The following is a 16,293-nucleotide window of genomic DNA, read 5'->3' as shown; positions in this document are numbered from 1 at the left end:
CGAACAATACCTGAATTTTAAATCTTTGGCATTCTTAGGACTTGTATTTTTTTTTAAAAATGCCAACCATGTGATGGTTTCTTTGTTTTTTTCCATACGAGATGGTTATTTCAATCTTTAAAAAACAACAAACAAAATCCCTATACCTCTGAGAAACAGCAGGCAAGTTTACCAGCTTTTTTCCTCTTGGTCAAGGGGTTTCCAATACTTCACAGTACCTATTCTTGGTTTCAGATAGTATTTTAAGCCAGTTTCCAATATTCTTGGATTACTGCTGCTTCTTTATTCATGATGTTTATCCTCTGCAATCAAGAGATGCCGTTGCATGAAGCTACTTAAATCAATTTAAAGCTTCAACTCTGCAACCTAACCTGCCACCTGGCCTGGCTGGAGGAGGCCAAGCGGCAGCCACTTCACAGCTCTGGGCTTATACTCGCTGGCGCCCCAGGCTTCCTCAGGTGCACATCAGTGCCTCCTGGGGTGAAGGCATTTCAGGTTTGCCAGCTGGCAGTGGCTGCCACCTGATACCAACTTGTGGATTCCTCAGAATAACCAGACTTATGTGAAGCAGTTACCAGATTTTAATGCGAAGATCTGTTCATCCCACCTCTCTCTCCCTCTGCATGCAGAAGCAGAGGGCGGAGAGGGCGGGGGGGCCTGGGCTGCGTGGGAAGGCCAGGCGCCCTCTCCTGAAGGGCGAGCCGACCTGGGCTAAGGCTGGCCGTCTTGTTCTCAGGACTCATTTTGATCAAGTCGTTTTCCCTCTCAGAAGTGTAGTGGCTGTCATGTTGTCCCTGGATTCACAATTACCCTCCAGAAGCTTCCTCGCCAAGAACCCACCCCCATCTCACTCTGTCTGCGTCTCTGTCCCATCTGGGGCCTTGCGCTCTGCTCCCCATAACTGACTTGGCTCAGAGACTCTTGCTCCCACTTCAGGAAATCAAGGCTTCACACTTCATTCCCCTCCAGCCAACTGCATCTCCCTCCTTCTCTTTCTCCCTTGGGTACCACAAACAGGGTTCCATGCCTCTGGGCATTGCATCCCCTTCCTTTTTTCTGTGCATCATTAAAATGAAATGTTGAATTTCTTCTCATTAATGTTCTTCCAAGAGCTATAGAAAGGCTCTCCTTTCAAGTGCAAGTATCTTTGATGCCTGCACACAGACAAACACACGTTTGCATGCACACTCATACACATGTTTTGAGTTGCTCTGGGCCCCACCATCTAGACATGGCACTGCTTCTTCCCTCCCAGCTCCAATATCTCCCTTTTTTCCTTCAGCTGATATTTCTTGAGCTTGCTTACTAAATAGCCAGCACTGTTTTAGAGCTGGGGATACAGCAGTAAGCAAGGCTGAAAAGCCCCCTCTTCAAGGAGCTTGGGAAGGAGACAATGATCAAGAAAATAAATAATATAGAGGTTTAGATTCTGCTAAGTCTGGGAAGAAAAGTAAATCAGAGGAAGGGGAGAAAGAGCAGCAGGGAGATGTTTTCAAGAAGATGATCCAGAAAAGCCTCTCGGAGGAAGTGAGATGTGAGCGCAACCTAAATGATGTGACATCGAGAACCTAGCAAGATCCCAAGGGGAGGTCCAGGCAGAGGGATGAGCAAAGATGACACTCAGAGGAGAGTAAGAGTTTGGCATTCACAGCTTGATGCAGAATTCCCTCTGATCAGTCATACATCCCCAAATTTTAGAATACTCCCATAGAATTGCAAGTTAGAAGGGCCCAGGAATCATGGGACAAAACCTTCATATCTTGCTCTTCATGCCTGCTCTTTGTGACCTAAATATTGAAATGTGCTCATCCCAGGTCCCTACTACAACACCACAGCTCTGTGATATGCATTTGCAGTTTCATCTTCTTAAGGATTCTCCTGTAAGCTTAGTCTGTTCTCAGTAGATGTCTCTCAGGTATATGAACTGATAGTCTAAGTGGTTCCAAGCATGAAACTCTAAGCCCATTCACCTGAAATAACAGTTTAGCCCATATTTCACCAGGTGTTCTGCAGCCACCTCCTCCACTGGTTACCGGAAGTGCCTCCTGCACGGGATGCCAGGTGCTTCCTTTTGAGCCTCCTAAATGTTCCCAGTGCTTTTCCATTGGTGCTGTTGGGCAGGTGGTTGTCCATCTCTCCCAGTTCCAAACATCTGCTCTCCTTGGTCTGCTGACTATTCTCTGATACATGGGCGCCTTAGATGGCTCACTGTTTTTCTTCATTGACTTCCTGGGGTTCAGTTCTAATCATTGGGGAGTCCTAGGCTGCATCGGTCCACAGGTGATAAAAGGTGAGGAGGACTGTACGTGATGGGCCAGTGATGCAGAGGCAGAAGGATCACCAGTGTCCTAGATTCCAGTGCTGTAGGTGAAAAGCAAAACAGCTCACCATAGGAACTGAAAGTTCACTGCATCTGGAAAAAGGTCTTGTTAAAATACAAATATGTTATGTTCATTTACTCAACACACATTTATTGACTATCTTCTATGTAAAAAGATTCTGTACCAGGTATCCTAAGACAGAAAAGTGTGACTATATTAAACCAACATTTCCCATAATTCTCATTTGTTTGTCAGAATAGCATGTGGTATCATAGAAAAAAGACAAAAGGGTCCTGAAGACACAGAACAGGTAAGTCTTGAGGAGGTCCAAGAAGCAAGACCAAATCCAGAGCAATGACTCCTGCTCATGAGGCCCCCTCCCTACCCAGCACACACACACATGCAGACACACACAGCCCAGCTCAACACTGTTACAAGCCAAAAGCCCCCTGAAGATGCTGGGAATATGAAAAACTACAAGAGCAAAGGTTATCTTTCATTGTGTCCTAATATTGGTCCAGCTGGCATCAAGTTCCAATGTACCCTGGGAAGAAAAAAGCCATAATTGCAAGTGATATCATCAACCCTCTCCTGTTTAAACTCCTTCTCTGGCTTCCCATTGCTCTAGGATAAAGAACTACAAGGCACTGAGAGATGGGGTCTCGTCATTTTCACCAGCCTTTACCTCTGATCTCCAGGTTCCAACCCTCTTGGCCTCCTATAAATATCCATCCACAAATGTATCTTTCCTCTTCCTGGAATTTTTCCCATTCCAATTTAGCTCATTTCCCTCTGTGGGAATTCAGGATGCACCCGGCTGTTGAGATGAGTGTGCTAGTCTCAAGGCAGAGCAGGTATAACCCTCCAGACAGGGTTCCTCCTCAGGTGGTCCCCAAGTGTGGGGTTCCCCACATGTCTTATGTGGGAACCAGATGCATCTTTGAATCTCAGTGGTCTTTCCCTGTGGGAGCTCCAAAGTGCCTGCAAATGGATTCTGAGCTTGCTTAAATGCTGGGGAAGATTTTCCAATCCTGCTTCTATTCAGATTTATTTCAGAAGAATCATGAGCAGCAGCAAATTCAAGGCTCTCCTTAATACTTGAGTATGGTTTTTAAAGTTCACCGGAGGGTAGGAGGATCACCATGTCCATGAGCTCTTAAAAATGCATGAGGCCTCCCAGGTAACAAGCCAAGAATCGTACTAGAATTCACGTACATGAACCTCTTCTATTGATCTCACATTATTTATTTAGGGTTTTTCCTGGTTGCTGTCTGGGAGTGAAGATTCATTTACCAAGAGAGGTTCATTTACAAGTCTTCATTACCATACTGCCACATTACTGTAAAGCTAAAAAAGCCTTAGATCTGGTTTCCCCTTAATTGGCAGACCATACTCTCCCCTGGTAACTCACCATTGACACTGTAGAGGCATTGTAAGTCTGGCTGCTCTGGTTTTTATTGAAATTGCTAGAACTCAAGGCCAGCTTCATTTACTCCTTCCTTTGCATCAATATTCAGCTCCTTCCAAGCATAGATATCAAACCTTGTTAGAAATTGATTGAAAGCATCTTTTCATGTCTCCTCAGAAGAGAGTTAAAACCCTGGGGACCGTGGCTCATTTTCATTCTTTGTGAATTTGTTGTGAAAACATTCACAGGTTTTCAGTTTCTGACTACTAAAGTATTACATCAGAGGAGAAAGGGGGATCTTGCAATGCACCTTGAAACTTTAGGGCCCCAGGAGTGCATTTGCTTGCCTTGTTCTAATCCTCCAACCCCCAGAACAGATGTGCTCAGCCAAGTTTTCACAGGTGAGCTAGCTCAGAGCATAAGAAAGGCTCTTTTGGTCACAATGGTTCCCTTAGATATTATCAGGGTCCTTTGTCTTTAAAGACAAGAGCACTAAAATATGAAGGGGTCCTAGAACTAACCAGAGACACAGGCAGGACTTCAAGGCGAAGATCTGGATTTTCTAACCAGTTCTCATTCCATTTTTCTAAATTCCCTTCTCATCAAGTTAAATTGGAGAAGGACTTTGGGTCTTTGCCTTCTTATTTCAGTTTCCTTGGCTGCTTAAGCAAATACCATGAAAGGGGTTGGTAAACCATGGGGTGTTTATTAGCTTACAGTTTTGAGGCTAAAAGAAATTCCAAATCAAGGTGAGGCTTTCTTCCAGAAGACCAGCATTCTGGGGCTGGCTTCTCGTGATCCTTCACAACTCTATCACATGGCAAGGCACATGGCAACATCTCCGGGTCGTTCCTTTCTCTTCTGGGTATTACTGATTTCAGCTTCTTCCTGTGGCTTCCTTCCTCTGTCTGCATTTCATTCTCTTATAAAGAACTCCAGGAATAGGATTAAGACCATCCTGATTGAGGTGGGCCACACCTTAACTGCAGTCACCTCATCAAAAGGCCCTACTTGTACTGGGTTCACGTGGCACAGGAATGGATTTAATTTAAGAATATGTTTTCTGGGATACACCTTCAGGCCACCACACCTTCCAGCGACTACTCAGGGGACCCATATTTTAATGTTCCCTCTGACCAACTCAGCCCATAACTTCTTTGGGACTAGTACTCTGAGGCTGAGAAATATGATGCCTGAACCTGATAGAATTCTGTTTTCTCAGGAAAATTAAAGTGAAATGATCCACTTGAAATTAGGAACTTTGATAGTCTAAACCAAGATTCTTTGAAAGCAACTCCATTTGCATTTGGGGTAGGATCATTCTTAGTGGTGAAGTATCTGATACATTAGAGATGTAGAGCAGAGCCCAACCTCTGTCTCCCAAGGGCCAGGTGCAGCCCCCTCCACCAGTTGTGACAACCACATGCCACCGGTGAAGAACCGCTGATCTAGACTTCAGGCATTTTTTTCCTCCGTTGAGGTGCATGCTAAACAGCAGGAACCACTGTTTAAGAACAGAATAATGCAATGCACGTCCATTATAGATTTTCTGAATTGATTCATTCTTGTTCTGTTTCTGTACTGATTTTGCCATCCTTCTTCCAAAGCTGAAATACATTCAAACTTTGTGTGTCAGTCTGAAAATGCTGAGAAAGTCCAGGAAACTTTGCCCAGGAAGGGGACATCTCCTGGTGTTCAGCTGAAACGAGGCAGGTCTCATGGAGCAGTTCTCCTGCAGTCGGGGGAGCTGTAGTTTGAGCACGCCTTCCGTGGGGGGTGACCGGTTGTGAGCCCATTTCTGCTGATGTGCGCAGGGCTGGAGAGAGGAAGGCTGCCTTAGTGACACTCATGCTCTAAATGGCTAGAGACAGAGGGAGCAACCAAGGCTGGCTTATTTAATCTGAATTTTGGTGATATTAATGGCCCAGAGGTCCCCAGAGGGTGGTGACAGGAGGATGAGAAATGGAACATTATGTCAAATAATAAGGTGTAAGATTGAAATAATGGCTAAAGCCTCCCTCTACCCTGGAAGGCATGAGTTAGAGCAGCAGCCTCGGCTCACTTCCCTCCCATTTTCCTCTCTCACCTGCTCCCTCCCCCTCCCCGCCTCCTTCTCTCTCCCCCCACCTCCACCTCCCTTCCCCCCTTTCCCCTACACCCTCTTTACCTCTCCATCCCTCCCCTCCCCCTCTTTCTTCCCCATCCCCCTCTCTCCTTGCCCTCCCTTCCCCCTCTTTCCCTCTTTTCGTTTCCCCTCTCTCCCTCTTTTCCCTCCCTTTCCTCTCTCCTTCTCCCATTCTCTCTCTCTCTACTGTTTCCCTCCCCCACACTGCCCTGCCCTTTTGCTCTACTCCTTCACCCCCACACCCTTTCCTTGATAGTCCTGCTCTGGCCTCTGTCTTGCACTCAGCTCTCTCCTCAGCACTCTCCTACCTTCACCCTCTCGAGGCCACAATTTACCCCTTCTCTATGTCTCTTACTTCTTGAATAAAGTTTCAGGGCAAAAGAGTCAAACCAAAAAAGAAAGAAAGGAAAGGAGGGAGGGAATGTAAGAGAGATGGAGTGAGAAAAGAAAGAGGGAAAACAGAGCAGAGAGGGAAACAGAGAGAAGAAAGTGAGTCCTACAGGCCGTACATCCTTCCAAAGAATGTAAGTGAGCTTTGTTGTAACTGGTTTTACTGAAAACAGAGCAAGATGGGGCTTTGGTTATGACAGTGTTGTGACCATGAGGAATTCAACACACAAGAAAGCCAAGGGGTTGTGTGCTGAGATGAGTCTCCTGAGGATGGTGACCCAACTTGCTGACTTTGGGGTTCAATGCAGAAAGGATGCTGAACTTGTCTTGGGTAATTTCAAAGCCTGAGAAAACTCGAGTGCACCTGGGCTGATTGCCCCAAGAGCTGTTCCTTCATGCAGCATCAAGTGGGTGAAGAGGCCAGAGACAGGCCAGCTAGCGAGGGTTGGGTGGTGAGAAAACAAGAAAGGTTCATGCTTGCCCCCATGGAGGCTGATGTATTCAAAGGTTCTGCCCCAGTTGGGGTGAGAATGCAGCAAAGCCAACAAGTCCAGGTCCAGTCCAGCCTACCCCAAGGGTTTCTTTGGTGACTAGTTGGACAGGGGTCAGCTTCCTCAGGGAGCAGGGGACTGGAAGTGAAGGCTTTGTCTAACCTTGGTTGAAGGAAGCATGGATGACAGGCTAGCACCAGCCAAGCTGGTGAAGGGGCTGCTGTGAGCTCAGAGGACAGGAAGACACCATAACCACAGCTGGTGTCGGCTGCCCGATTGAGCATTAGGGAGAAACTCCCTCCCTTGCCCTTGGATGATGGAAGCAAAGACCATTGCCACTCAGTGGAAATGTTCAGTGCAGCTTTGTAGGAGAAGCGCCCCGAGCTCATTTTACCCAAGAAGAAGGGACAGTAAATTCCTTTTCTAGGGCAGACATTAAAAGTACCACAAACTCTGTGGCTTAAACAACTGAAATTTATTCCCTCATGGTTCTGGAGGCCGAAAGTCTGGAATCAAGATGTTGACAGGACCATGCTTCCTCTAAAAGCTCTAGGGAGAAGCCTTCCTTGTCTCTTCCAGCTCTGGTGGCTCCAGGAGTTGCTTGCATCACTCTAATCTCTGCCTTCTCCTGTACCTCTGTGGCTCAAGTTTCCCTCTGCCTTGTGCTTACAGGGACACCTGTCATTGGAATTAGTGCCTACCCCAAATCAGGATGGTCTCGTTTTGAGATCCTTGACTTAATCACACCCACCTAGACCCTATTTCCAAATAAGGTCTTAGGCACAAGTTCCAAGAATTAGTACTTGGAGGTCTTTTTGGGGACCACTGTTCAACCCAAAACAGACAGAAACTAAGGGCTGAGAGAAGAGGTCCTGGCAGATCTCTGGCCCATGCTTTCAGGCCCTCTGACTTCCCATGTGGTAAAATCTTTGCATGCATTATCTAGTTTAATTCTCACCACAGCCCTCTATGGTAGAGCCATTTATGAAGGAGAAATTGAGCTCAGGTTTATACCATTAGTCAGTCAGATTAAATGCAGGCTTTGTTTATCCAGACCTCTGCTCACAATCAATGGTCAGAATTGATATTTCATTTCTCCCAGGTAAAGCAGGCAGATGGAGGGCTGGAAGGATAAGGAAAGCAGGTTGGCCAATATCCAATATCCCCCACAGTTTGCCATTTCAGTCCCTCTCTCTGCAGTAACAAGCACATGTAGGCACCTGAAGTACTTAGGAACCAGACTGACAATTAGAGTATCTGGTTTCCACACTGGTATTTGGACTAGCACATGGGTTGGGATTTCAACTGACATAAAATGCCTTTAATAAACAAAGCTCATTGATTACTCGGGTGCATTCTTTCATATAAGTGCATAAATTATTAAGAGAGCTCATTTGCAGTGTTCACGCGGTTGAAAGGGTTATGTTGAGTGCTAATCAGAAAGCATGCTCTGTTGAAAGGAGCTGATTAGAGCATGATACAACTTAATAAAGCTCTGCCTGCATCATTCGGAGATCACTTGGCAGACCTGCATGCAATAAGCAAACACAAATAGCCTTTGTATATAAAAATGTGATGTGGAGCTGTCTCTATTATTAAAGGTTTCCATTTCTCACCCATCTTTTTCAGCTATCCTAACTCTTGTTAGTCAAATCAGAAGTGGGAAATCCTACAGCCAGGGTGCAAATACCATGGGCTTTGTCTTTTGATTTCAAAGTCCAATTTAAAGCCTGCCCATCTTGCAGTCCATATGGGATCAGGATGCTTTTTGGGGGGTTTAACAGCCCCTGCTCATTCAGTGCAGAGTTTCTGGGATGGAGGCTTACCCCCAAATCTCTTATAATACATTACAAACATGTCCAGTGCTCAAAATTTACTTGGATCTCAGAAAGAGCATAAGGTATTCTTGACCCACATTTTAAAATAACCCTGTCTTCAAAATTCTCTCATCTATTTGGACAAAATGATTTAAAAAGTCTTATTAGTCATGAAAATAAATAAAAGAGAAAATCTTATATAATTTACTTATTGGTCTCTTAGGAATAAAGACAGCTAATTGCTTCTAGGAAATTAGATCCATAAAAACCCACAAATTTCAAGATTAATTAGTTAGGATGCTTTGATTCACATATAAATTGTTCTTCACTGTCCAGAAGAATTTTCCAGTTGTTTTTTTTTAATGACAGCTTTGTTAATGCTTTCATGATATTTGTTTGCAAATAATAAAACGCCTGCTGGGGAAGATTGAAGAATATATCCACTACCATAAATGAAGATAAATAATTTTAAATGCCATCATAAAAGGCAGTAGGGTAATAAAATTTCTTTTTTAAAAACTAAATACTTTCATTTTTCAAGAACGTATGGTAGGATATACCTGTACCTTCCATTTTAGCTTCTGTAATGATCAGCGTCAGGCCATCATGTTTTCTAAGCCAAAGTCTAGAGGGATCAAATTACCAAAATTTCTTTGCTTAAGAATGCCAAATGATGCAATTTCTTTCTATAAGAACATTATGGCAAATTTATTGGCAGGGCATTTATTATTAGGCTTTCCTTTCTCCTGTTCACTGTAGGAAGCCAACATTGAATCATTGCCCCACTGATCCCAAAGGGCTGCTGGGGCCATTTTGGTAAAACAAATGCCACACTTATTAATGAAATCATATAATTACTCACCATCACATAATAAGATAAAAACAACCTAAAAAAGCAAGTGGAGAATACTAAATGGATTTTCGTACCATGAATACCAACTTAGATGGCAATGTAATTTAAGGACACAGAAATTGCTTGGTAATTTCCTGAGAATAAGGTCATTGTTCTTCTTGTCCTGGGAACAAATCCTAAGAAAAGTAATAACATCTCAAAAGCTCTTATACCCATTTAAATTGTACAAAATGCATTTATCAGTGTCTATTTTATTTATTTCTTGTTCTATACCACTGAGTGGACTCTTCCTTCTATTTTACTGGTTATTCCCATTCAGTGGGTAATGTGAAAGCCTTTTATAAGGTTCTAAGGTTTAATTTACTGTTGAAGCCCAAAATGCTTCCATCACTTTGTTAACATGTCAGTCCTACTGGGCACAGGTATTCTAGCAGTCCCCTACCCTGCGCCTTCAGAGTCCTAGGCTCAAAGATGCTTCTTGAGGAAGGCATGGGTGACTACTGTAAGGCTTATGGGGAAATAAGGAAAGTAGGGAGGGTAGCAAAGAAAAAGAAATAGGAATCGTCAGTTATTTTAGGTTTAGAAAGCAAGGAATAATTTACACCCCTAGATATATTATGAAGATAAAAACACCCAGTAGATGCCTCCTCTAAGGGGTCCCTCAACCACATCAAACTTAGCATGTTGGAAATCAAACCAATCATGTTTTGTCACCAAAAAATGATCTTTTCCCCATATATCCCATAACAATTAATGGTTCCTCCATCCATCCACTCTTCTTAAGCTTAAAAGCTGGGAAGGAATTGTCCCTAATCCCTCCTTCTCTCTTGCTTCTCCCACTTGTCATCAATCCCAAAGCTACCTTCCTTTAGCCTCCTTCATATTTCATGATTCTGTTCCCTATCTTATATCCCATTGCTGTGCTCAGAGCTCAGGTCACTGTCAAGGTCATTGTCTTTCCTCCAGGATTGTATGCCTCAGCCCATTCTCTAAGCAGAATTTCCCACCTGATATGCCATGAAAGAGTTAGTTACAGGTGTGTCAAGATGATTAGCCTCTCAACCCTCAAGATGGCCAGGGCAAGACTTATAGATTCATCCCAGCATGCCATACAAATACCCATTGTCTACACGAATCTTGAGGGGGAGAAGGTTGGGAAGCACTAGACTAGAGAATGAGCACTACTTATGTCTAAAAGATCAGAAAGCTAGAGCCAGGGTTCCCTCCAGCTCAAGCCAGGGTTATGCACAGTACAGCTGACCGCAGGATTCTAATTGTGCCCATACATTGTGGGAGACTCATGGAATGTATTAAGGACTTGAACCTTGCTCATGAAGACAAGCGTGAGGAGGATTCAAGAGATATTTTTGCAAGTAGAATTAACCTGGAGAGGAAGGTATCAGTGAGGACCCTGAAGTTTCAAGCATTAATGCCTGGAAGGATGGTGACGGCAGTAAACACAATTAGGCAAATGGGAGAAAGGAACATTTATTTGGTGGTGAGGGTGGGAATAGAGTCTGTCCTTGCTGAACTGGGTTTGGAACATGAGGCATTTAAAATTCAGAATATATGTTCACATGAAAATATTTAACAAAGAGTCTGAAGTTCTAGTCTAGGGCTCAGGAAAGAAAGCAAAACTAAAAATATAATGTGAAAGATATTCATAAAGAGATGATGTAAGCAGTCAAAATCTCCAGGGCAGGGAGCTGACAAGAGCACAGTGAGGAAACCCCTGAATTTAGGAGATGGATGGCAGAAAGGACCCAGTCAAGGAAAAAGAGAGGAGGCAGTCATAAAAGGTCAGAAGAGATCTGGGGGAGCACAGGGTCATGAAAGCTGAGAGTTCTGAGAACAAAGAATATCTACAGCATCCAACATTGCAGATGGTACAAGTCAGATGGGCACCAAGAAGAAACCATAGAATTTGGCAATTAGAGGTCATAGTGGAACGTCAAAGGAGTCATTCCAGTAGTTGACGATGACAGATACAATATCAGTTCAGCTTTTCCAAGAAGCAGATGCCAAGATGGATGAGATGTGCAAAAAATGTATTGGGGAAAATTCTTGTGAGAAGGAGCAGGTGTGGGCAGGGAGAGTTCCACATGAAGGTGCAGGTCTGGCACCTGGGAAAGGAGCAAGGGAGGGAAAGATTGGTAGGAAGAACCTCAGGCTGCAATGCCCTTCCGGGAAGGTTCCCACCAGGCCAAGGAGGCATCCCTGAGAAAACGTTGCCCATCAGAGGAATCCTGCATTGGGAAGGAGTGGGGCAGCAGTAGAAGTCTGTCCTGCTCAGTTCTTGTCTGGGAGCAAACCAGAGGAAAGGGAGCCTCCGCATCTTTGAGGGGGGCAGTTGGAGACCACCGGTCAGCCTTTCTCCCTGCAGCAGGTCTTCTCAGAGGAGACCTGAGCAGCATCTCCATGGTGCCCTTAGAAGCCAAACTAGTGACCTTGAGAAGGAAGTAGAATTACTAATACTCTGATCTAAGTTCTTATCTCTATATACTGCACTAACCCAAAACAGAAGAGAGACAAGGAGAAATTCAGCAGCTAGGCAAGTCCTGGTAAGGAGCACAGAGGGACTGATAACTAACCAGCCAAGGCCACAGAGTTGAACAGAATTGTAAGCCTAGAACCTTCCAGGGCACCCACATCCTCATTCCAGTGTCAGGCCCTCTGCTCCCCTGAGTAGTTCCATTAGTTCCGGGGCTTGGTTTATGACAAATGTATACAGTTTCCTGCGATGTGTATTTTTCTTCTGGTTAATTTAATAGCCTAGGTGATGTAGTGTAGAGAAGCCAGCTCTTCCCATGTGGCTGGAGAGGCGTGAGGATGACTTCCCCTCCCTTTTGGGGGAGCTCTGATCAGGGGTCCTGAAATGCCTTTCTGTCTTCACACCCCCGAGGGCCAGCCTATCCCTGCACACACAGGGGCCCTCAGAAATGTCCACGGAACGAAGACACCAACTAACTGCTCTGTGTTTCCTTCCAGGTGACCTCATACATTTGCCTCCATACCTTAGAATGGACTTTTTGTTAAACCGAGGAGGACCAGGCACCAGCAGAGACCTGAGTTTAGGGCAAGCGTGCTTGGAACCTCAGAAAAGTCGGACCCTGAAGCGCCCCACGGTCCTCGAGCCAATCCCCATGGAGGCCTCCTCCTCCACCTCCTCCACGAGAGAAGGACAGTCGTGGCAGACCGGGGCCGTGGCCACATTACCTCAGCGCGAGGGGGCGGAGCTGGGACAGGCAGCCAAGATGAGCAGCTCCCAGGAGTCCCTGCTCGACTCTCGGGGCCATTTGAAAGGAAACAATCCCTACGCAAAATCTTACACCCTGGTATAACAAACAGCATGACTGGACAGAAGTTGTAAATACAATTTAAAAAAAAATTCAATCAAAGCTACCTTTTTTTTACTGAATTCCAATATTTATAATTAAAGAAAATTGACAAAATATATTAAAAAAAAAAACAAACTACTGAAATCACAGACAGTGCAAAGACTCTCCTGCTTTTTTTCTGTCTGAGTGTGAGCTCCATCTGCCTGGGCATCTGATTTTTTGGGAAAGAAGTCCAGTTTTATGATCTTCACAGGCTACTGCATTTTTACTGATTTTCTACAAAGTGCATGGGGGAACTAATTAAACCTTCTGACTGGAAGTTCTATCACACAAGATTAAAGAAAGAAAACAGGAAAAAAAAATTACCCTATTTGTGAATTTAAAAGGAACCTTGATTTGGGGGCAGGGGGAAACTTTAGTCATGTTTACACACACGTTTCTTTCTCATTAGAAACCGGTCCTCAATTGCTCTTCTTTTGTTGTTAATTAGGATGAGTGCCGTCAGTGAAGGGGTGGGGGGGAATCGATTTGGTCGTCTTTTTTTTGTTTAATTTTTAATTTGGTGAGACACTCTTTGCATTTTGTCTAAGCGAAATAAAAAAGAAAAGGTTGTCTGCCTTTATTTCGGATGTCTGCTTCTCTTGACTCCCACTGATGGCTCTGCTAAGGAGACTTGCGTTTGCAAACACCAGGACTCAACCTCGCACCCAATTTGATAATCCAGAGAAGACGCTAACCCCCCCTGAACAACGACTCGAATATCCTGGGCAGAGAACAGAAGATGCAGGTCCAGCTCTCGGGCCAGTGACTGGCGCAGGAAGCACAGGCTGGTCTCAGTCATAGACAGGGGTTGGCCGGGGAGTTCTATGCTTCTTGCAAGGCTCTACTCTTGCCTCTCCATGGCACCTGATCCTCTAGGAAGACCAAGGTTTTGGCAACTATGGCCTGCAGGCCAAATCCACCCCACTGCTTTTTGTAAGTCAAGTTCTATTGGGACAGTGGCAGAGTTGAGTTATTGCAACAGAGACAGGACTCACAAAGCCTGAAAACTTACTCTCTGCCCCTTATTCTGAAGTCCCACATTTATCCCCAACAGACTTGGGGAAGGAAGAGAGGAGCTGAGGAAGTCCACTCATCCTACCCCCCCATGCCCTGCCCATCTCCAGCAGAACTGGAATGTCCCTTTGCAATAGACCATCTTAGTACTTGCACCCTCCAATTCATTCCTCTACCCAGAGGAAAAAGGGTCACTGGTAGGTGGTGTTCTGAAAGCTCCTTTTTTTCCCCTTCCTCTCAATTTTAAAGTATTTGCCATGTGGTTCATTCTAACGGAACTCACAGAGTGACACCTGCGTGCTTGTCCTGTGACCCCTGCAAGTGTGCTTTCAAGAGAGTATGTAACCTTCTGCCACACTTGTACCCCTACTCTTCTCATGTCCCTCAAAAGGCTAACCAGGCCTCCATGTCCAAGGTGTGGCATTGACCAGAGGATTTGATCAAACACCTATGGCTGCTCCAAGTCGCAGGTAACAGACTGTCAAGTACCTTTCTCTCCCTTCATGTTCTCTACAGACCCCATGGAAGCCACCAGCACACAAGTAACAAGCTCGTTATTACCATCTGGCTACATGCTCAGAAATGCCTTTCCTTGTCTCTCTCTTTTTCTCTCACCCATTCTTCCATTTATTTTCCAGGCAGGTCCACTTGCCTACCTAAATTTAGTGAGGCAGAGAGCCTGCAGAGTGGGTCCAGAACCGTGTTAGAGGCCGCCTGCTGGTGAAATTGTGAATATGAGATGCATTTTTTTCTTGCCTTGTTTTTGGAATTTAATCCATGCTGAAAACTTACTGTTTGCATCCTCACAGACTGCTTTTTTAATGCAAAAGAAATGAAATGCTACTTTCTGGAAAAAAATTAGAACTCTATCTTTCATCAATCTAAAAATTCTATATTCCCCAAACTTAAAAGGTTTACCTTTTTTTATTTTTCTCTCAAGCTGTGCAAAAATAAAAAATTCTATATCATGTATGACTCTGGAATGGATTGCTTTCAAGACTTCTGCCTTGAAATGCTCATTAAAGTGAGTTCAACACTGCAAACACTGTATCAGAAAATGTATCTACCTACCTTTCAAGCAGTAGCCTAGAAACACTGTTTACAAAGCGGTCCAGAGCCATAGATTAAAAAGGCATGATATATTAGAAAGACTATTATTGGAAGTTAAAATCATTCATTTTCTCTGGACCTCTGCCTGTCTCTAATTTGATTTAAGTCACTGTTTACAGATTTGGGAGTTTACCCTATTAGCCGGAGTCTGCAAACAGATTGTTATATCTTATCTTAGAGTGTTAAAACTGAAGCAATAGCTTTAGGGTCTATGGACTGGGTTTCCATGTAGGCAACTCTTTTGCAGGCAGCCATAGAGCACAATGCACTTGTACCATCTCAAGGAGCCCAGTCCTTCTGTTTAATTCACATTTGACTCATGTTTCAGCATGGTCATTTCCTTAAACCAACATCCAATATGACTATCCAAATGGTGAAATGGGTGGAGAAGTTAAGTTGGAAGTGATGGGACAGTGACATGATATAAAGCTGGTCCCCAGCTAGACTGGATAAGTGCTGCGTACCATCATCTTTGTGTGCTTGCTACCAAGTATCTTGATAATATCTCAAGACACAGGAAACAAGCTGTTACTTAAAATTATCTTCAAATAAGCCATAAACCACCATCAATTTAAGCCCCTCTCTGACCTGGGTCCATGATCCCTAACTCACCCAAACTCCAAGGGCTTCATGCAGTTTTTAAGGAAATGACCAAGGCCTTCCACACAAACTACGACTTCTATAACTCTATTTCCAAACTGGTGCAGGGTGTGCACAGGTTCCGGGGACTGGCATGACATTGGGAATCCAAGGACAAGTTCATTATAACTTACCTTAGGTTTGAAGGAAACTTAACAGTGTGTCCAGGTTGAAAAGTCCTCTTTAACAGTTTAAAGAATATGGTCAAGAAGGGATCATCAGCTTCCTGAAGGTCACCTTGGAAGACTAAAGATCCAGGCCTCCTAAGCCCCACTTTACCTCTCCACATATTATCCCAAAATCGTTTGCCTAGCACAGAGGGAGTGGAGTGAGGATGGCCAGGAAGGAGAGGCTTCCTGTAGGTCTTGGAAACTAAGCTGTTGCAATCTGTAACAGCTTTAATCAGAAGGAATCTTCAGGGTGGTGTAAAAACACCACCTGTTTCCTGGTACATGTTTGTTTGTTTGAGGAGAGGACTCATGAGAGCAGAGCTCTTGAGTAGCATAAAGAATTTCTGAACCTGAGGAGTTAGGTCCCAACAGGATCTCAGCTGAGCCCCTCATCCCAGGTGAGCTGGGATTGCAGACCACATGGATTTAAACCTGACTTGCATCACCCACGTGTCAGCAGATGTGTCACTGGGAAATAACCATTGGGATACAGTCCTCCATAGGTCTGTTGTATTCGTGCGCGTCTTCTAAGCAGAAGCATTGATAGCTTCAGTTCTGCACAATCTTTTCAAGGA

The 16,293-nt window shown here is 44.4% G+C and overlaps 1 protein-coding gene across 2 annotated transcripts in view; it reads left to right on the top strand.

Annotated features, from left to right (window-relative positions):
- DSCAM (DS cell adhesion molecule) overlaps window positions 1-13,365 on the top strand; it is a 791,503-nt gene extending 778,138 nt beyond the window's left edge. For both annotated transcript variants that reach the window (XM_071214978.1, XM_071214979.1), the window contains exon 33: window positions 12,394-13,365. In XM_071214978.1, coding sequence (XP_071071079.1) covers window positions 12,394-12,746 — 353 coding nt within the window. In that variant the 3' untranslated portion in view covers window positions 12,747-13,365. The remainder of the gene's footprint in view (window positions 1-12,393) is intronic.
- Window positions 13,366-16,293: the final 2,928 nt, after the last annotated feature.

This window comes from Dasypus novemcinctus, chromosome 4 (genome assembly GCF_030445035.2).
Source record: "Dasypus novemcinctus isolate mDasNov1 chromosome 4, mDasNov1.1.hap2, whole genome shotgun sequence".
Taxonomy (NCBI): Eukaryota; Metazoa; Chordata; class Mammalia; order Cingulata; family Dasypodidae; genus Dasypus; species Dasypus novemcinctus.
This window is presented reverse-complemented; position numbering and strand designations above follow the sequence as displayed.